Source organism: Peromyscus californicus, unplaced genomic scaffold, assembly GCF_007827085.1.
Source record: "Peromyscus californicus insignis strain IS unplaced genomic scaffold, ASM782708v3 Scaffold_1__1_contigs__length_55948999, whole genome shotgun sequence".
Taxonomy (NCBI): Eukaryota; Metazoa; Chordata; class Mammalia; order Rodentia; family Cricetidae; genus Peromyscus; species Peromyscus californicus.
In genome coordinates, this window is record NW_026294492.1 from 37,861,358 (window position 1) to 37,882,241 (window position 20,884).

The 20,884-nt window shown below is 46.7% G+C and overlaps 1 protein-coding gene across 1 annotated transcript; it reads left to right on the forward strand.

Moving 5' to 3' along the window:
* Positions 1 to 1,813: 1,813 nt before the first annotated feature.
* On the forward strand, positions 1,814 to 19,813 carry Epcam (epithelial cell adhesion molecule). Its single transcript, XM_052745673.1, has 9 exons — positions 1,814 to 2,432; positions 5,478 to 5,585; positions 5,879 to 6,119; positions 7,873 to 7,938; positions 8,742 to 8,805; positions 10,152 to 10,253; positions 12,506 to 12,706; positions 17,167 to 17,211; positions 19,376 to 19,813. The coding sequence occupies exons 1-9, from the start codon at positions 2,357 to 2,359 to the stop codon at positions 19,415 to 19,417; spliced, it is 945 nt and encodes a 314-aa protein (XP_052601633.1). The 5' UTR covers positions 1,814 to 2,356; the 3' UTR covers positions 19,418 to 19,813.
* The last annotated feature ends 1,071 nt before the right edge of the window (positions 19,814 to 20,884 follow it).

Consider the following 20,884-nt stretch of genomic DNA (forward strand, 5'->3'; position numbering starts at 1 on the left):
CTCCTTCCACGCCGTGGGTCCCAGGGACTGAATTTAGGTCACCAGGTTCTCAGTGCGGATCTCTGACCCTCAGACATTTAGGGAAGGGGCCCACAAATAGCGGATGAAGACGGCAAACTTCCGGCTTCTTCCTAGCCTTCCCGACCTGAGACAAAAGCCTGGCAGCTGAAGGAGGCCGGGCCAGCTTTTCCTCCAGCCCGTAGGCCCCCCTGCTGGCGGACCGGTTTGACGAGTTCAAGACTGGATCTGGACAGTTTGCCACAACGTTCTGAGCCTATCAGCCTCGCCGTCTTTGTTCAAACTGACCAACCCCAAATTAGGGCATGAGGACCTCCCCAAAGATCCATAAAACCCAGCCCTGGAGGAGACCCAGGACTTTGGGCTCCTGATGTTTCCTCTCCCCTAAGAAAAGCCTTTTTCCCCTCCTGGCTGACTCTGTCTGTTGTGTCTGAGATCTTCCCCTGCTGCTTTTCGTTTCACTCGAGATTTTTTAGCTGCCTTTTAAATCTTTAATTGGCAGAGAAAAATGAAGCCGATCAGACCCCTGGATGATAATAGCAGCAGGAGCCTTTATCCACTGAGCCATACATACTGCCAGCCCCTAAGGCATTCTCATACTGGAAGAGTTAGGTAAGAACGCTCACAAGAGGCTAAGCGTGGTGTACACTTGTACTCTAGCACTTGGGAGGTAGAAACAGGAAAAGCTGAAGGTTGTCCTTGGCCACGTAGTAAGCTGCCGCGGGACTACATAAAAACCTGTCTCGAAAACAGCAGCCTTTACTCCTAGCAGAGTAAAGGGCAGCCAGGGCCGGCTTCATAGAGACCCTATCTCAAAAAAGGAGGTGGGCGGGGGCGGGCCGAGATGGCTCTGTGGTTTAGAGAACTTGCGCGGAGGACCTGGGTTTGGGTCCCAGTACCCATATGGTGGTTCACAGCCATCTGTAACTCCAGTTTCAGAGGATCTCTGATGCTTTCTTCTAATCTCCGTGGGCACCAGGCACACAGGTGATGCACATACACATCTACAGGAAAAACCCTCATACACACAAAAATCAATAAATCTAAAAAAAAAAAACAAAAAAAACACACAAAACAAAAACACCCCCCCAACAAATTTAGAAATGAAATTAGTATTTTGAGAATAATTTTAGGACCATATTTGAGTATAGAATCTCACAAATATATTGGTGTTTTAAAAAGATGTGTATGTTGGTATGTATATTAGTTTGCTTGAATGTAACTGTCAGCACCATCTAACTGCTCACAGTGCCAGCAGAGCTCAGAAAGCACAGCCAATACCTTGGAAAACGATACCCTGGAAACAGAGGTACAGATGTTTGTGAGCCATCATATAGGCGCTGAGTAGTAAACTCAGGTCTTGTGCAAGATTCTAGGCATTCACTCTCCCAACTACATTTTAATAGTTAATAAAAATCACCAGGTCATAACAATTATTTTAAGACGGTACAAAGAGTGTGCTTTGAATTCATTTCCAGCGAAATAAACTGTCCTTTGTTTCTAAGACGTTCCCTAAATTTTCGAAGAAATTGGATTTATCAATACTGTTCTTTAATGTACGACTAGGAGGCCATGACTCTGAAAGGCAAGGAGGGGTATATGGCAGGGATTGAGGGAGGGACGGGAAGGGGGAAATGACGTAATTCCTTAATAATCTCATGCCATAAAAAGTAATTAAAAATATATAATAATCAAAACTGAAGCACTTTAGTTTAAAAACACGTGTCGGGCTGGAGAGATGGCTCAGCGGTTAAGAGCACCTGTTGCTCTAACACTCACAGCCATCCATAACTCCAGTTCCTGGGGGTCCGAAGCCCTCTTCGGACTTCCGCGGGCACCAGGCACGCACGTGTTGCACACACTTGCAAGCAAAACACTCGTACACAGAACATAGAACTTTAAAGAGCTTGAAAAAGTCCTGGAACAGTGAACTGCCAGGCGTAGCGCCAGGACAGTGTTGGTTAGCACTGTCTTTGGTTCGGGGGAAGCTCTGGGTTTGACTTGGTATCCCTTTCGGCTTTCACGTCCAGTCTCGTCATCCTGTCCGCAACATCCGGTCCTCCCTGGGTACCCCGCCTGACTCCAGTCCCCGCCTCGCGTCCCCCCGCTGGAGCACCGGGGCGGCTCTCACCTGGAGAGGGAGGCGGGGAAGTGGGGCGGGCGCGTGGGGCGGGTGACTCACCGCGGGGCGGGGCCCCGGGGCTGCAAGTCCGCAGGTGGGTCCCCGCCTCGCCGCGCGCCCAGAGCGCTCCGTCCCTCGGCCGCTGCGCAGCACCTCCGTCCCCCGGAGCCGTCCCGCGCCGCAGCCCCCGCGAGTCCCCGCCGCTCTGCGCGCAGCATGGCGCTCCCCCGGGCCCTCGCCTTCGGGCTCCTGCTCGCGGTGGTCGCGGCGACGCTGGCCGCGGCTCAGCAAGGTGAGGCGTGGACCTGGAGCGGAGGTGTGGGGTCGGGTCGGGCTGGTGACTGGACTCCGGGACCCGACGGCTCGGGTCGGGCGTGCGCTCCGATCGGGCGGCGGTGGGGTGTACCCGGCGGGGGTGTGTAGTGGCCAGGGTGGCGGAGCGGCCACCGCCCGGGGTCTACAGGCTCCAACTTGGGGCTCCAGGTCCCAAAGCGCGGGCCTTTGTCGCTGCGACCCGCCAGTCCTCCTCGCCCCCCCCCCCCCGTACCTGCGACGGTCCCCGGATGTGGGCCCCGGGAGGGGACAGGTAGCTCCCCAGAGGCCGCTATGCACCTGCGCGTCGGAGGCCGGCCTGCTGGGACTTACCTGCCGGAGGTGTTTTCGCTTTTCTAAGAATCGTGACTAATGCCATGTTATTGTAGGGAGGACAAATACAAGGATAAACTGTCAGGACCTTTTAAAAAAATCCCATAATCTTTCCATTCTTAAGACTTCCCTAGTTAAAAATTGTGCATATTTGTGGTTTCGTAAAACAAGTAGATTTATATCGTGATCCAACATTCATAAAGGAAGTTTTCCACTTCCTTTTAGGCTTGTGGGCGTGTGTGTGTGTGTGTGTGTGTGTGTGTGTGTGTGTGTGTGTGTGTGTGTGTGTGTTTGCATGAAGTCAAACAACTTGTGGGAGTCAGTTTTTCCACCACGTCGGTCCAGGGGCTCGAACTCAGGTGGTCAGGGACCTTTATCTCCTGAGTCACCGCGCTGCTCTCCTTTTCTCTCTTTATTCTTTGGGAACTGTACTTAGACGGTGACGGTACGATCTGTAGAGAGAAGGACATGGAGTTTGACCCTAGGTGTTCTTACTGTAGAGTTTGCTGTGACTTTTGATTTATTTCTAGAATGGTGTCTGGAGGTGGAGACAACTGAACAAAGCACTCTGGAAAGAATTTGTTTTTTCCCTCACTTTTTAAGTTAAACATAGTTTAGTTTTTGTTTTCTGGGAAGGATTTCATTCTCTACTAGCAGAGGTTGGCCAATGTTCGTTAGTGACACTTAGTAATGCAGTTTAATCAGTTTGTATTTTTCTAACTTCAACCTGGGGCTAAATTGTAGATTGAGGGCTGGGACGTAGAGTGCCTAGCAAACCCTGGGCTTGATTCCCTAACACCAGGGCGTGGACCTGGAACCCCCAGCGCTGGGGAAGGAGAAGCTTGGCAGTTCAAGGTCATCTTCAGCCTGGTGTGGCACTGGGGTCCAGCCTGGGCTACCAGACCCCGTTTAATGAAGAAAAGATTGAACAGATACCTATTGGGCCCCCAAGGCAGGCATTCCTTAAGAAAACTAGGTGAGGGAGGGATAAGGCGGGAGGGACCATAGATCTCAGAATTGGAATTGTTGACCTGTTGGGGAAAAGATAAAGGAACTAGCAGACCAGGGTGTGATGGATAGCAGGAAAGGAGGAAGACACTGGAGAGTGAGCCTCCGTTGCAAGTAAGCCCAGTACTTGGCCAGCTGAGGCTGGAGGGCGGTAGTGAGCCAGGGCTGTAGAACTAGACTCTTCCAGAAAGGGGCGGGGGTGGGGTGCTGAGAGAAGAAGGAAGGAAAAATATTTATTTTAAACGACAGGGACATTAAAATGTCTCAGTGTGTCGCGATACTCCTGAATTAAATTCCCAGACCCCACAAGTAGAAGGGGGAGAACAGATTCCCCAAGTCTAATGACCCGCGTTTGATCCCCAGGACTCATGTAATGGAAAGGGAGAAAGAACTCTATAAGTTTATCTTCTGACCTCTATGCACATACCACAGGGATCCCCTGCGCCCAGTAAGTTGATAAATATAATACATTTAAAAAGAAAGAGAATCTTGGGTTTGGCACCAACCCGGGCTATCTCAGCAACAATGGAATACAGGCCAAGGGTGTAGCTCACTGGGAGGGGCTCAGCTAGCAAGAGTGGGGCCCCAGGCTGTATCCTCAGCACCGCCCCTGAGTATTCTTCCCTTCGGGCCCCTCCCAGTCTGGGGAGTTCTTAGTCACATTTCCTTAATAAATCTTTGGTTTTTCGAGACAGGGTTTCTCTGTGTAACAGGCCGGGCTATCCTGGATCTCGATCTGTAGACCAGGCTGGCCTCGAACTCACAGAGATTCGCCTGCCCCTGCCTCCTGAGTGCTGGTATTAAAGGCGCGTGCCACCATCGCCACCATCGCCGCTGCCGCCGCCACCGCCACCACCACCACCACCACCACCACCGGCTCCTTAATAAATCTTAATTCACTCTGCTGCCCCTAAAATAAACAATACAGAAAAGTGGAAATGGGAACAAGCAGGTTGGACACTCTAATGGCACAAACTGACTAATGAGACACTCAAGCACTTGTATTACGGCTGAAAAGAATTCGGGGCTACATGTTTCTTCTTTTTTTTTTAATTTTATCTTTTCCATTTATTTCTTTATTTTGGATTTTTATTTTATTTTATTTTTGAGGCAGGGCCTCCCTACACAGTCCTGGCTGTCCTGAAACTCACTGTGTCAACCAGGCTGGCTTCGAACTCACAGAGATCCACCTGCCTCTGCCTCCAGAGTGCTGAGATTAAAAGAACGCACCACCATCAGAATTATTTATTTGGGGTGTGTGTGTGTGTGTGTGTGTGTGTCACATTTGTGTGACAAGGCACATGTGTGGAGGTCAGAGGACACTTTGACAGTTCTCTTCCCCATGTGGGTCTAGAGATTTGATTTTGGTCATCAGGCTTGGTGGCAGGCCCCTTGAACAGCTGAACCATCTCATCTCACCAATCCCAGGTCCACCTCTTCCCCTTCCTCCTCTTGTTTGTTTTGAGACAGGGTCTCTCCGTGTAGCTCTGGTCGTCCTGCAACTCGCTCTGTAGACCAGGTTGGCTTCAGAACTCAGAGATCCGCCTGCCTCTGCCTCCTGAGTGCTGGGACTAACGATGTGTGACACCACCACCCGGCCCAGGACAGTTTCCTAAAGGCATGATTGACTGAAGGAGTTGACAGTTGTAGCTACGTTTTAAACTGGACTTTTACAATTTTCTAGGCTGTGTCTGTGAAAACTACAAGCTGGCGACAAGCTGTTTTTTGAATGAAAAAAATGAATGCCAGTGTACGTCCTATGGTTCACAGCATACTGTCGTGTGCTCCAAACGTGAGTAAAAGATCCTTATTGCCTGGAAGTTTGATCTTGATAATACTTTTTAAATGAAGCACCTTGAGTTGAAATTTATTGGTTCTAGTCCCACTGTGTTATTTTGTGGAAATTATCTGACTCGAGGTTCTTATCTCCAGCAAGTAATTTGAGTGTGGGAAAAGTGGAAGGGAGCGTGAAATAATCTTTGGCCTGGGACTCCGACGTTAAATTCAAAAGTTTTCCGAGGTGCACGTGAAAACGGTGGTTTTTTTTTTTTTTTTCTTCAGTTTGATGTCACATTTTCTTTTCAGTGGCATCCAAATGTCTGGTGATGAAGGCGGAGATGTCTCACAGTAAGTCTGGGAGGAGGCAGAAACCTGATGGGGCCATCCAGGACAATGATGGGCTATACGATCCTGAGTGCGATGAGCAAGGGCTCTTTAAAGCCAAGCAGTGCAACGGCACGGCCACGTGCTGGTGCGTGAACAGTGCGGGCGTCCGAAGAACCGACAAGGATACAGAAATAACCTGCTCCGAGCGAGTGAGGACCTAGTGAGTGTTTTTTCTCGTGGCCGTTTTCACGCCCTCAACATTTGTTTAGTTAAATTTAGCTTTGGCTATGGACTAAGACTTCGTGGTTTGGAATTCAAAAGCTAGGAAGAGCTGGGCATGGTAATGCACACCCCTGAGCCCCTCGCTCTGGAGGATGAGGAGTTCAGGGCTAGCCTTGTCTCCATAGTGAGTTTGAGGCTGTTCTGGGCTACTTGAGATCCCCTCTCAAAACAAAGCCAGAGAGAGGGAAAGGGAACAGAGTGATAAGTAATCCTGTCCCATCCCTCAAAACTGGTGGCACCAGTTTTGAGTTGAGTTTTATTGGCCCTAATCCAATTGTGTTAGTTTTATTGGCTCTAGTCCAACTGTGTTATTTTTGTGGAAATTATCTGACTCCTGAAGCTTATCTTTGGCAAATAATTAAGTGTGAGAAAATGGAAGGAAGCATGAAATAATCTTTGGCCTGACTGTGACTTTAAAGTGTTCCCTTATGCACGTGGAACGGTAGTTGTTTCTCGGTTTGACGTTAAGGTTCCAGAACTGGTTTGTGAAGTCCCGGTGTAGACAGGTGGCTCTCAGGTTTTACAGAAATGTGGTGTACCCCCACCATTTTCCTTAACCTCTGGCCTGCATTTTGAAGTTGGAGTCGTGTTAAGTGACTATGAATGACTTACACTGTATTTGCTCATTGTTTGCGTCTTAAAAATGAGCTATTTGGAGCCGGGCGGTGGTGGCGCACGCCTTTAATCCCAGCAGAGCCAGGCGGATCTCTGTGAGTTCGAGGCCAGCCTGGGCTACCAAGTGAGTTCCAGGAAAAGGCACAAAGCTACACGGAGAAACCCTGTCTTGAAAAACCAAAAAAAAAAAAAAAAAAAAAAAAAAAAAAGCTATTTGGGCTGGAGACTTAAGGGGTAGAAAAGCTGGGGGTCCATCCCTAGCATGGTGGAGGGGTTAGGAGAGAGATTACTGGAAACAAACAGATGCACTCAAGCTTTGCTTCAGCAGAAAAGACTAGCGGAAGGCACAAGAAATTGGAAAGGTGTCAGGCCCAAAGCCTGCACTTCGTTACCACCGGCTTCTGGAGCCGCCTTGTGGACAATCGTTTCTCTTTGTCTGTTTCTGTGCTCTCTCTCTCTCTCTCTCTCTCTCTCTCTCTCTCTCTCTCTCTCTCTCTCTCTCTCCCCCTCCCTCAAACTCTCTCCCCCCTCCCTCTCTCCGCCACACCACCCCTCCCCTTCTCTTTCTGAAATGGTTTCACGTTGGAATCTTGCCTTGTCTCGAATCTGGGTCATCTCCTGCCTCTGCCTCCACAGTTCCACAGCGCAGGTCTGCACCCCGGGCCCGACCTCCACAGTGTAGGTTTGCACCCCCAGGCCCGACCTCCACAGTTCCATAATCTGCACCCCAGGCCCGACCTCCACAGTTCCACAGTCTGCACCCCAGGCCCGACCTCCACAGTTCCACAGTCTGCACTCCCGGGCCCGTCCGTTTTGTCTTTTCTCTGGAACAGGGCTCAGCATGGCCGATCAGCCTTGACTTCAACGGCCTCGTGTGTTGTAATTGTCAGCAGCAGGTCAATGTTAGAAAGGGTGTTACTTCTGGGTGCGTTCTCTGTAAAGGATGTGTGAAGCCTGTTTACCACAACACTTTACCTGTTCTGTTAGCTCTAGTTCTATTTCGGAATTTGAATACTTGCCTCTTTGGAAAACAGCATAAAAGACTGAGTTATACACGGTACCATCTTGTCTTACAGCTGGATCGCCATCCAACTGAAACACAAAGAAAGAGAAAACCCCTACAACCTTCAGAGTTTGAAGACGTAAGTAATTACATACATACTCGTGTACTTATGCACCGTGACGGTAATCACGTACGTACTGTTGTGTTTATGCACCTTGATGGTAATTACATCTATACTAGTGTTATTGTGTACCTTGACAGGAAAACTACATAAGTTATCTTGTGTCTTTCTCAGTACTCATATCAGGAAATCATGATGTCCTTTGTCCCTTTACAAGCCAGGTCTGCCAGGTTTCTCCATTGTAAAGTTGCCATTTTCCCCTTTGGAATTTGTGAATGATCTGTTGGCAGATTCGTGGGTACTGTGTAAACTTGTTCTACTTCTCATTAAACTGACACTTGACAGCTCTAGGATCAAATGACTGACGCTGGATTAAACCACTTACTGCTATGATAGTCGCAAAATAACATTCAAATTACATAGCCTAGCCACTGATGCATACCTTTAATCCCAGGGGCAGAGACAATCAGATGTTTGAGTTTGAAGCCAGCCTGGCCTTTATAGCAAGTTCCAGGTCAGCCAGAGATACATAGTGAGACCCTCTCTTAAAAAAATAAATAAATAACCGGGCAGCAGTGGCTTTAATCCCAGCACTCGGGAGGCAGAGCCAGGTGGTTCTCTGTGAGTTCCAGGCCAGCCTGATCTACAGAGCAAGATCCAGGACAGGCACCAAAAACTACATGGAGAAACCCTGTTTCGAAAGAAAAAGAAATTAATAGTAATAATAATAACAGCCCTTGAGCTATCTGCCTAAAAAGTAGAGATTCTATTATTGTATGTTACAATTTTTTTTCTAAACAATACTTTTAAATTATTTGCAGTGCACTTCAGGAGACATTCACATCTCGATACAAACTGAATCCAGCATTTATCAAAAATGTTTTGGTAAGTTGTTTGTTTGTTTGGTAAATGAGCTAGCCTTAGCAGCAAGTTGATAGGGTAGTATGGTTCATAAATGACAGCCAGTGACTCCCCCGTCCCTCACACAGGGTTTCTCTGTGTATCCCTGGTTGTCCTGGAACTCACTCTGTAGACGAGGCTGGCCTTGAACTCCGAGATCCGCCTGCCTCTGCTGGGATCAAAGGTGTGCGCCACCACTACCTGAAATAGCCAGTGCTCTTTAATGGTAGCCAAATGAATTTTAGTAACAGTTTAAATCCTGGGCACTTAATATGGAATCCAAGTTGTTTTCTTCCATAGACTTTGAAAGCCTCAACTGCCCTTGAAAACCTGTACTGTCTCTGCCGAGGCCTGAATCGTGCCGCCTGCCCTTCTTACCCTGGAGGGCCTCTCTGTGATCGTCTTCAGCACATACTGCCCTAGGCTGTCCTTACCCAGTGTCTTCCTTTCCTTTCCTGTTACTGTGACTCATTGCCCTGAAGAGAGCGAGTTAGGGGAGAAGGGGCTTATTTATTTCATTTTTAGGTCTATTTCACGTGTATGAGTGTTTTGCCTGCATGTGTGTATGTGTACCATGTGTGCCATGGATTTGCCTGGTGCCCCAGGAGTTCACAAAAGGGCATTGGATCCCCCGGAGGTGGTGGTACGGATGGTTAGTAGCTAGGAACTGAACCCCTGTTCTCTGCAAGGGCAACATGTGCTATTAACTGCTGAGCCGTGTCTTCAACCCCCAAAGGTTGGTTTTAGCTCACAGATTAGAGTTATCACTGTGGGGAAGCACGGTGGCAGGAACTTAAGTAGCTAGCCCCATCCACGGTCAAGAGCAGAGAGAATGAATACATGCACGCCGTGGCCAGCTCTCTCTCTTTCTCTCTTTTCGTTCAGTCCAGGTGCCAGCCAGTGACATGGTGCAGCCCACAATCGGTGTGGGTCTTACCACCTCAATTAACATAATAAAGATAATCTCTACAGACCAGCCTGTAGATCAACCCAATCTATCTAGACTGTCCCTCATTAAGACTCTCTTCTTAGGTGACTAGATGGTTTGTTCTGGTTCACATTGACAGTGAACCATCCTACCCAGTTAGCCCTTGCTTTAACTCTTTAAAAAAAAATTGTTTGTATTGCTATTTTATTCTCTTAGATTGGAAGACCTCTCAAAGACTTTTTTCAATTGCTAGTGGTAAACTTAATTATTCATTAATGGAAAGAGCTCCTGGTAGATGTAGATTATGGAAGATCAAATTCTAAACATTCTGACGACTGTTGAACAAAGTTTGCGTATATTTTAATTGTATTAATTTGTATTTTTCACTCCTCCCCTCCCCCAGTACGAGAATAACATTATCACTATTGATCTGATGCAAAACTCTTCTCAAAAAACTCAAGATGATGTGGACATAGCTGATGTGGCTTACTATTTTGAAAAAGATGTAAGTATAAACCATAATTTTTTTTAAAGCTTAGTATTTTGTTGTTTGTTTGTTTGTTTGTTTTCTGAGATAGGATCTCTCTATATAGCCCTGGCTGTCCTGGAACTCAAGATATATATAGACTAGGCTCTCCCCGTATTCACAGAGATCTGCTGGCCTCTGCCTTCCGAGAGCTGGGGTTAAAGACACATGCCACCATGTTCCTTTTTGAGATAGGCTCTCACACAGTCGGGGCCTCAAGCTCTCTGTGTAGCTGACCTTGGACTCCTGATGCTTCTGCTTCCGTCTCCCAAGTACTGAGCTCTAGTAAGAAAAACAGAGAAGTAGCCTTTCAGGAAAGGAGGTGATGTGAAATTACCCTTCCACAGATGAGCTTTCCAAGGAGAGGGGGCCGTGCAAGCACGGGGGCTGTGGTTGGACTATGAGGTAGGAGAGCATTATGAGGGATGGTGCATCATTCCGGAAGCCATGGGGTGGGAGAACATTATATATAGACTTTGTAAAACATTAGGTGTCAAGTAGGGCTGGAGAGACAGCTTGGCAGTTAAGAGCATGTACTGTTCTTCCAAAGGACCTGCATTTGATCCCCAGGGAGCACATCAGGCAGCTGTCAACTGAAATGAAGTGAAGAATAATAAAAATAAATCTAAAGCAAAGAAAACGTAAAATAAAAGAATAGAGATATTTACCCTGGCTGGCATGGCATGAGCAGACCAACTCAAGAGCCAGAGAGCCAGAAAGAACCCTTTTATAACTTTCCTGGGGGCAGGGGAGCCTGGCCAGAGCTCCAAGCCAGTTTGGGAGTGTGTCCAGACTTCAGAGTTGTTTTGTGAGGAGCAGCAGAGGTGAGCAGAGAAGCACAGTTTGAGTTAGCACGGGATGCAGAAACCCGAGGTGGTCGAAAATCCATGCCTGGTATCTTAGGGGGAGCAGGGGCAGCTAAGGGTCTGTGATGTAATAGTCCCAAGTGCTGCATTACAAGTGTGTGACACTGTGGCTAGTTTCTGTCATGCTGGGGACTGAACCCTGGACCCTGCACATGCTAGGTGAGCACTCTGCCAACCTCTCGCCCCTCTGACTCTTCTGTTTTAATCTTTGCTGTGTCAGGAACTGAACCCAGTATGTACCCAGGTAGGCTGGGAAAACTGCCTATACTAAGCTGTGTCCACCTAGCTTTCTCTTAGAACTCTTATTTTCTCTTTGGTTAGTTACTCCATTGGTGTATATATAGTCTCCGCCTATTATTCTAATAATTTCTATGACTAGGCGTCAGTCTCCATGTGACTAATGTTTTAAATTCCATGTGTCTGTGTGTATCTACGTACACATTGTACACACTGGTACAAGTGCCTTCGGAGACCAGAGGCCAGTTGGACCCCAGAGACCTGGATTACAGTTGGTTGTGAGCCGCCTGCTGTGGGCGCTGAGAACTGAACTCAGGTCCTCTTAAATGCTCTTCATCGCTGAGATGTCAAATCTGTCTCCATTTTTAAAACATTAAAGTAAAAGGCCAGAGGTAATAGTGCACACTATATCCTGATACCTGTCTTCCTAGCACTCTGGAGACTGAGGCAGGAGGACTGAGTTCAAGACCAATTTTTTTATAAACATATGTTTTTGTTTATTTTTTTTCTTTTGTTTTCTTTCTTTCTTTTTTTGTTTGTTTTTCCAGACAAGGTTTCTTTGTGTAGTTTTGGTGCCTGTCCTGAATCTCGATCTGTAGACCAGGCTGGCCTCGAACTCACAGAGATCCGCCTGGCTCTGCCTCCCGAGTGCTGGGATCAAAGGCGTGCACCACCACCACCACCACCCTGCTGTTTTTTCTTATTCTTTCTTTTTTTGACAGAATCTTACAGTAGCCCGGGTTGACCTAGAATTCATGGTAGAGGGTAGGCCTCCTGCTTCAGCCTAAGACCTAGGGTTACAAATGGAAGACGTAGTACCTGGCTAAACTTGGGTTTCTAATAGTGAGACATTTTCCTCTGAGCTTTACTTTAGAATACTTTGGGTGTGGGAGATGAAGGGACAGAAGAAAGAGCGACGAGACTAAACTGTCCGTGTGTTGATATTTGCTAATCTGGAGGAACATGGCTTCGTTACTACTCGTGTGTATGGCATTTTCCTGTAATAAACAGTGTCGTAACATTTCACTGGATCAGATTGTTATCGTTAAAACCGTAAAGACTCTTGGCATGTAATTGGTATGTAATTATTGGTGCCCATGGCTGATTCGTTGTTTCTCTCCATCGTAGGTGAAAGGGGAATCCTTGTTCCATTCTTCGAAAATGGACCTGACAGTAAATGGAGAACAGCTTGAGCTGGACCCTGGGCAGACCATCATTTACTATGTTGATGAAAAACCACCCGAGTTCTCCATGCAGGGCCTCACGGCCGGTATCATTGCCGTCATTGTGGTGGTGGCCTTAGCAATCATCGCAGGGGTGGTTGTGCTGGTGAGTATAGAATGAGCTGGGGCTCTCTGGAGGAAGTCTTCTTAAAGGGGATTGCTAAGAATCATAGCCATGGTGGAGGGGTGGGGGTAAGGGGGGGAGAGGCGCACATCCTCAATCCCGGCACTCAGGAGGCAGAGGCAGGTGGATCTCTGCATTTGAGCCAGCCTGGTCTACAGAGGGAGTTCCAGGGCTACACAGAGAAACCCTGTCTTGAAAAAAAAATCACAAGAAACAAACACAAGAACTATCCGAGTTTGAAAATGTTAGTGAAGGTTCCTTTTTACAAAATAGTCACTTTCTAAAGTCAGAAAGGATTGCTCACAAGAAAGACGCTTCCAGCTGAACACCTCGCAGCCTGGCCCCGCGGCCTTCCAGCACCAGACGGCCTAGAGTTCTCTGTTAGGAATTCAGTGCTCCTGCCGGAACACAGTAGAACAGAGAACTCCCATAATGTTTCCTGAGCTGGGCAACACAACCCTTGTTTTTGTTTGTGGTGGTGCTGGAGAGCTGAGCTCAGGCTGCAGCCTTCCAGGCTGTCCCTACACCACGGAGCTACGCCTGGCCCCAAACAACACAAAGCTTAAGTGAGCAAGAAAAGAATCAAAAGTAGTACACGTAGCAGAGATTCTAAATAAATAGCAACTTTGCACTGGGTACAACGGCCCGTACCCATAATCCCAGCATTGGGAGGCGAAGGCTGGGGTACTAGGGATCTAAAGAAGTGAACTTTTTCCCAGGGCCTTAAGTAATGGTGCTTGGCATCAGGTGGTCTCATCAGTATATCAGAATTCATAAACCAATTTCAGTGGGGTATGATGACATAGTTGTGTATTCCAAGCCCTTGAGAAGCTGAGGCAGGAGGATCAAGACTTTAAGGCTAGGGCCTGGAGAGATGGCTCAGTGGTTAAGAGCACTTGTTGCTCTTGGAGACGACCTGGATTTGGTTCCCAGAACCCACATGGGAGTTCACAACCTTCTGTAATTCAATTCCAAGGGATCTGACTCCTTCTAATCTTCATAGGTACCAGGTACTGGGCACCAGGCACACATGTACATAAAATAAAATAAATAAAAGTCTTGAGGGGGGAGACATTAAGGCCAGCAGGATATTATCTTAAAAAGCCCTACTGCCCTAGATAAAGAAAAAGATAGATTTGAAGGTGCATGGCAACTTGATTTTCAGCTCAGTATTGTTACCACACTTGGTTCCCATCTGATAAGAAAGAAACACTGGGGCTGGAGAGACGGCTCAGAGGTTAAGAGCACCGGCTGCTCTTTCAGAGGACCCGGGTTCAATTCCTAGTACCTATATGGTGGCTCAGGTCTGGTACTCCCTTCTGGCCTGCAGGCAGAACACTGTATACATAATAAATAAATAAATCTTTAAAAAAAAGAAAAGAAAAGAAAGAGAGAAAAAGGAAGCAAAACAAAGAAAGAAAGAAGGAAGGAAAGAAAGACAGAATTCCTATTTTACCCTATGGGGACTGGCTATGTTACCCACTTGTATGGGACAGGCACGTCAGGGCATGGGAGCATGAAAAGAGTTGGGCCATTGTGTTGAAACATGAATTCCAGGTGGATTATTGGATAGAATGGAAGAAGATAATCTCAATGGAAATTAGTATAAAGAATGTTGATATTTTGCAGTAAAAGAAACCATGTGGGTTGGGGATTTAGCTCAGTGGTAGAGCACGAGCACTTGCCTAGCAAGTGCAAGGCCCTGGGTTCAGTCCTCAGCTCCAAAAAAAAAAAAAAAAAAAAAAAAAAGAAAGAAACCATGTAATGCAAGAAGCTTAAAATCCATAAAGGGATATATTTTAATATATAAATTCAGCTTTGTGGTACTAGGAATTAGATTTTAGGGCCTCTTATAGTGGGGAAGCGCTTTACCACTGGGCTATCTCAGTGTCCCCAGCTGTTACTTTTCTATTGGTGGGACAAAACACTGACCAAGGCAACTTATAAAGAGAAAGAGTTTATTGGGGGGTGCTTGCTCAGAGTTTCAGAGAGCTCCCCATCCTGGTGGGGAGCATGGCGGCAGGCAGGCAGCAGTGGTAGCTGAGAACTTACGTCTGATCTACAATCACAAGGCAGAGTGGGGGGGGGCATGGGCTTCTGAACCGACAAAGCCCAGTGACACACCTCCTTCAAGTCCACACCTCCTAATCCTTCCTAACCAGACAGTTCCACCAACTTTGGACCCAGTATTATTTTCCTATATGTATGTGTGTGTGGTATGCTCGAGTGTATGTGTTCACGTGTGGGGACATACGTGTGTACAAGTGCCCATACACTTGTATGCAGTGCATATGGAGGTCCAAGGTTGATACTGGGGCTTTCTACTTTACTCCTAAGGCATGCTCTCTCCGTCAAACCCAGAGTAGGCTGATGTGGTGAGACCGGCCAGCCAGCTTGTGCTCAGCCTGGGGATCTCATCTCTGCCTTCGAAGGCCAGCACTTCAGGGCTGTTTCCACCCCCACCCAGGATTTTTGTGGGTTCTGGGGATCTGAACTCCAGGCCTGTGGCCTGTGCTGGAATTACTGCAGCTGCTGAGCCATCTCTGCAGCACGAGTTTTTACTTACATGTGTGTTTGTGTGGGGGCGGGGTGGGATGGGGTGTTTGTGGTGTGTGCCTGTGTGTGAAGGGGTTTGTGGGTACACTGCCCCTCAGTACCCTCATGTATGGAGGTCAGAGGTCAACACTGGGAGTCTTCCTCTGTACTTTCCCATTTTTTTATTATTTTTATTTATTTAGGCTTGTTGAGACAGGGTCTCGCTACACAGCCTTGGCTATCCTGGGACTCACTATGTAGACCAGGCTGGCCTTGAACCATCTTTTAATTTTTGAGATAAGGTTTCTCTCCTAACTTGGAGCTCAGCATTTCAGTCTCTGGGGATCTGTTAAGTCTCTGTTTCCCAGCACTAGGCTTGCAGGCACACACAGCCACACCTGGCTTCTTTACAGAGGTCCTGGGGATAGAACTCAGGTCCTCAAGCTTGCGTAAGAAGTACATTACTCACTGAGCCGTCTCCAGCCCCTTGTTTTGGTTTGTTTTTGTTTGTTTGTTTCTCCAGACAGGAGTCTGCCCAGGCTGGGATAGAATTCCTGGGTTCCACTGATTATCCCGTTCGCTGCGACTCTAGGAGTGTGCCTCTATGTCCAACCAACATTAAACTTTTTAACATTTTGGGTTGGGCTTAGTGGCTCCCACCTGTAGTTCTCATTCTCAAGGGGCTGAGGCAGGAGGATTGAGAGTGAGGTTGGCTTAGGTATTTACCAAAAGACAAAAAGAAAAAAACCACACTTTCATGGCAAGGATATTGCAAAGAAAAAGAATAGAAATGGCCGGGTGTGATGGCACACACCTTTAATCCCTGCACTCTGGAGGCAGAGGCAGGTGGATCTCTGTGAGTTCCAGGACATCCTGGTCTACAGAGTGAGTTCCAGGACAGCTGGGGCTACACAAGAAACCCTGTCTGGGAAAAAAAAACAAAAACAAAAACAGAAATAAGTTGGGGAAATGTATATGATGCATAAAATGAAATGGTTATTATGCATGACATGTAAAGAATTCTTACAAGTTGATGAGGGATCCTACAAAAAGGATTGGCAGCAGAGCATGCCGTGGGCAGAGCACTGTGCTCAGGCCTGGTCACAGTTTAATCCTGATCTCACAAGGTGGCAAATGAGAAGTGATACCCGAGAGTTGTTCTCCGACCTCTCAGACACACAAAATAGACATGGATGCCACAAAGCTAGACAGGGTGGCATGTACCTGTAATTCCAGCAAGGTGGCTGAGGCAGGAGGATTGTGAGGTCAAGGTTCAAGGCTAGCCTAAGCTACATAGCAGGGCCTTGTCTCCCTTTAATTAAAGATTAGTAATAAGTAGGGATTAGTGGTTTATAGAAGAGGAACTTCAGTTGGCAAGTAAACACCCAGAACATACAGAAATCTAATTGTCACAGAAACCAAAGTAGAAATTTTTAATAAAGAAGCTTCACTGACTGTGGTAGCACACTCCTTCAATCCCAGCGCTCGGGGAGACAGATCAGAGTTCAAGGCCAGCCTGCTGGTCTCCACAGTGAATTCCAGGCCAGCCAGGGCTACGTAATGAGATCCTGTTCTGGAAGAACCAACCAAAGACCAAGAAACACATTCAGGGTTATGTATTGATGTTTTCTGAATAATCTGGGAGGCCATCTCAGTGTTCATTATCTGGAGAATGGATGGGTAAATGCATATATGGGGCATTATATCCGCTGTCAGTTAGAAGCCTTTGCTCCAGAAGGGTACTTACGGTATTGATATAGTTGTTCAAAGAATTGGTACTGTATAACCAGTTTTTAGAACCCCCAAATTTGAATACGCGTGCTTACATGGCTTTGAAGCACATATGTTCATTTTGGCCACTTTTGTTTGAGTAGTATTTTCTAAAAGAGTAACCATTTTTCTTCCAGGTTATTTCTACAAGGAAGAAGTCAACAAAATATGAGAAGGCGGAGGTAAGTGAATAATGGGCTATGTTGAGAATGTCTTTTTTTTTTTTTTAATTTTATTTATTATGTATACAGTTTTCTGTCTGCACATATCCCTGCAGGCCAGAAGAGGGCACCAGATCTCATTACAGATGGTTGTGAGCCACCCTGTGGTTGCTGGGAATTGAATTTAGGACTTTTGGAAGAACAAGCAGTGCTCTTAACCTCTGAGCCATCTCTCCAGCGCCCATGAATGTCTTACTCCCAGTACTCACTGCCCTTTCCTAGATGCTGACAGAAGATGTTTTCACCGACATCCTTCACGCTGTCTTAGGGACAGTCTTGGGATGAGCACTTCCCTAATTTTGAGTTCCATGACAGGCCACTTCATACTGCTTTCTGCTTCCTAGACAAGTGCTACACAAACCTGCTGCTTTAGTTTCAACGCATTTGGAGTCTTGTGGAGGCATATTCTAGTGGAGCAGTGTTGGAGAAATTCAGTATGACTGCTGTTTTCCTATGTCTCTACCAGTTTATAAGAATCACAGAGCCGCTGGGCCGTGGTGGCGCACGCCTTTAATCCCAGCACTTGGGAGGCAGAGGCAGGTGGATCTCTGTGAGTTTGAGGCCAGCCTGCTCTACAGAGTGAGTTCCAGGACAACTACACACACAGAATTGAGAATCTCTGTCTTGAAAAACCTACAAAAGGAAAAATCAGTTAAGATGAACTTAAGTTGACCTAGTAAATCTGTTAGATGCTAACTAGTCACAGACGATGGTGAGGAAATGGTAATTTTGAATTTCTCCTTGAACTCCGAGGATAATGTGTGTGCATGCATGCACACTCACCAACTCTGGTACGACTCTTGATTTGTAGTCATGTATGTATCACTTCCTAAGAAAATAACAAAGAAAAGAGAGAGGTGGGGCATGCTGTTTCATACTTGTAATCTCAGTACGTGAGCTAGGAGTATTCCCTGTGAGTTCAAGCCCAGCAGGAGTACCCTTGTGAGTTTGGGTCAGACAGGACTAGTGTGAGACCCTGCCTCCAAACAACAACAGGAAAGAGTGTTGGTGCCCCGCACTTGTGTTTCCAGCACCTGGTAGGTAGTGGTAGGAGGTCAAAACCATGGGGGAGAACCAGACCAGGCTGCATGAGACTCTGTCTCAAAACAACAAATAAAAGGAAGAATTAGGCTGGGCAGTGGTGGCGCACGCCTTTAATCCCAGCACTCGGGAGGCAGAGGCAGGCGGATCTCTGTGAGTTCGAGGCCAGCCTGGTCTACAGAGTGAGTTCCAGGAAAGGCGCAAAGCTACACAGAGAAACCCTGTCTCGAAAAACCAAAAAAAAAAAAAAAAAAAAAAAAAAGGAAGAATTAGTAATCTGACAGAACGAGAAATTTCTGAAGTGTCTCCCAGTGCCATAGCTTGATCTCATTCATCTGGCTTAGTCAGCGCAGGACTGACCCTGAATTGAAGTGTAATACTCGGGCAGAACGGCAGTGTGTTAGAACTGTAAGATTTGAGTTTGACCGCTTATCAGCTAATCAAGTGCCAGAACTTCTGTACATCTCCATGCTTCCTTATCTGCAAAATGGAAAGTGCAAACCTGTCCCTAAGGCTTTAACCGAGCGCTCTGTCACGTGCTGGCCCCGTGCTTATCTCTTGTGAGATGTTTACCAATGGTGGTCAACTGCGTTGTCTCGGTCAGCCTGGAACTAAGGCTTTTGGTCTGGGAGGCCACTTAATTCTGTACTTCAGTTTCTTTATGTGTAAAATAAAAGACTGTGTCAGGTGTGGTGGCTAACACTTGAAATCCCAGCACTCAGGAGGCTGAGGCAGGTGGATCACCTTGAGTTGAAGGCCAGTCTGATCTATATATATATTGAGTTCCAGGTCAGCCAGGGCTACCTAGTGAGTCCTTGTCTTAAAACTTAAAGATGAAGTGTCCCACACCTTTAATCCCAGCACTGGGGAGGCAGAGGCAGTCGGATCTTTGTGAGTTCAAGGCCAGCCTGGTCAATAGCAAATTCCGGGACAGCCAGGTCTAGGTCTACGCAGGGAAACTCTGTTTGGTGGGGGGGGGGGGGGGGGGAAGAGGGGAGCGGACAAACAAACAAAAAACCCTTTTCTGAATGAACACAGAATTGAAAGTTAATTACATTTTCTTGCATGCTCCTTCTCGTTGCAGATAAAGGAGATGGGTGAGATACATAGAGAACTCAATGCCTAACTGCTCTGCTTTGAGAATGGAACCACCAGAAGGGGAATTGGCGAAAGACCTCAGATGGCAACTGTATAAACATGGGACAAGACCTTTCTGTTTTGTTAGTTATCATCACATATTTGTAATAATGGAATTTGTACTTATAAATACAAGCAGCTTGTCATTGGCATTACCAATCTTAAATTAGGCAAATGTCTATGTGCAGGTGTGGTGTGGAACTCAGAAATTACCCTGCATAGTTAAAATAATTTATGCTTAATATTGAAGAGAGTGCGTCACAAACATTCCTCAGTAGAATACGATGACTAGTTTCATTTTCTGATTAAAGCTGAGTTTCTATATACCTGAGTCTTGTACATAATAAACTTTTTTTTTTAATGAAATAAAACATTTTTAAACTGAGTTTTCCAAGTTTGTTTGAATCAAATTTCCTAGCACATGCGTATATGAGATAATAAATTTTTGAATGATCGGGTAATTCTTGCCCTTGGGAGGTAGATGCTGTGGGGTCTGAGGACACACTGAAGGAGGACCCCAGACTCAAATAGTATGCAAGAGCAAAGAGCGTTGATCATACCATCGTGAATTTGAGTCGTTCACCTGTACAAAATGGAGACAACCTTGAGTTGAGCGTGCAGGCTGCGTTTAAGCACAGCTAAGGGGCGTTTCAGGGTCGTACATAACTGGTTAAGCATGCAGATGTTACATTAGTACACTGTTAATTGGCCCAGGTTTAGTCTTAACATTTTTGGACACATCTGCATAAGCTTGGCCGTGACTCAGAAGGGGACTGCTGGGTTTGTCCTTGAGATATCGTGACACTGACTTAGACCCTCTCTGTTCTCTCCCTGGACCCTGAATGTAAGGACTTGTAGATAAATGGCCCTTTGTTGGGAAAGATACCTGTTTGTCCTTTTCAGAGAGCTGGAACCTAAATTCAGTTGTGAAAGTGGAGAGTTTAACCCTTTCAATGCTAGAGGATTAGGGTTTGATGGGTATCCTCTGCTACATATCCACTTAAGGACTTACTGGCCTTGGCTATCTGAGACCCTATCTGAAAGAAATAAAAATCAAAACAAAAAACTCTGATAATGTGTTGTGGCTCATGCCTATAATCTCAACACTTAAGAGACTAAGGCATGACTGTTTTGAGGCCAGCCTAGGCTATATAGACATAGATAGAGAGTTTGGGGCTACACAGTGAGACCCTGACCATCAATAACATTCTGAGAGCTGAGGTGGGGTTGGTGGGGGGAGGGTTCAGTGGTGGGACGTGCATGTGAGAGGCCCTGGGTTCAGTTTGCACTACTAGAAAGCATGCTACCGTTTTACCACAAGCTGGGGCTTTTCCTGAGTGCTTACACATACAGGACGTGAGACCACCTATCCTGTAGGTCTTCACTGAAGACTACCTTAATAGGCATGTGTGCATACAGAAAGTGGGCTGGCTGCAGCAGTCATCACTGCTGACCA

Bases quoted from the DNA above. Each gene is read 5' to 3' on its own strand.
- Epcam (XM_052745673.1), top strand. From the start codon at position 2,357: ATGGCGCTCCCCCGGGCCCTCGCCTTCGGGCTCCTGCTCGCGGTGGTC. The intron at 6,120-7,872 runs GTGAGTGTTTTT...CTTGTCTTACAG, and splicing joins TCCGAGCGAGTGAGGACCTA to CTGGATCGCCATCCAACTGA. The intron at 10,254-12,505 runs GTAAGTATAAAC...TCTCCATCGTAG, and splicing joins CTTACTATTTTGAAAAAGAT to GTGAAAGGGGAATCCTTGTT.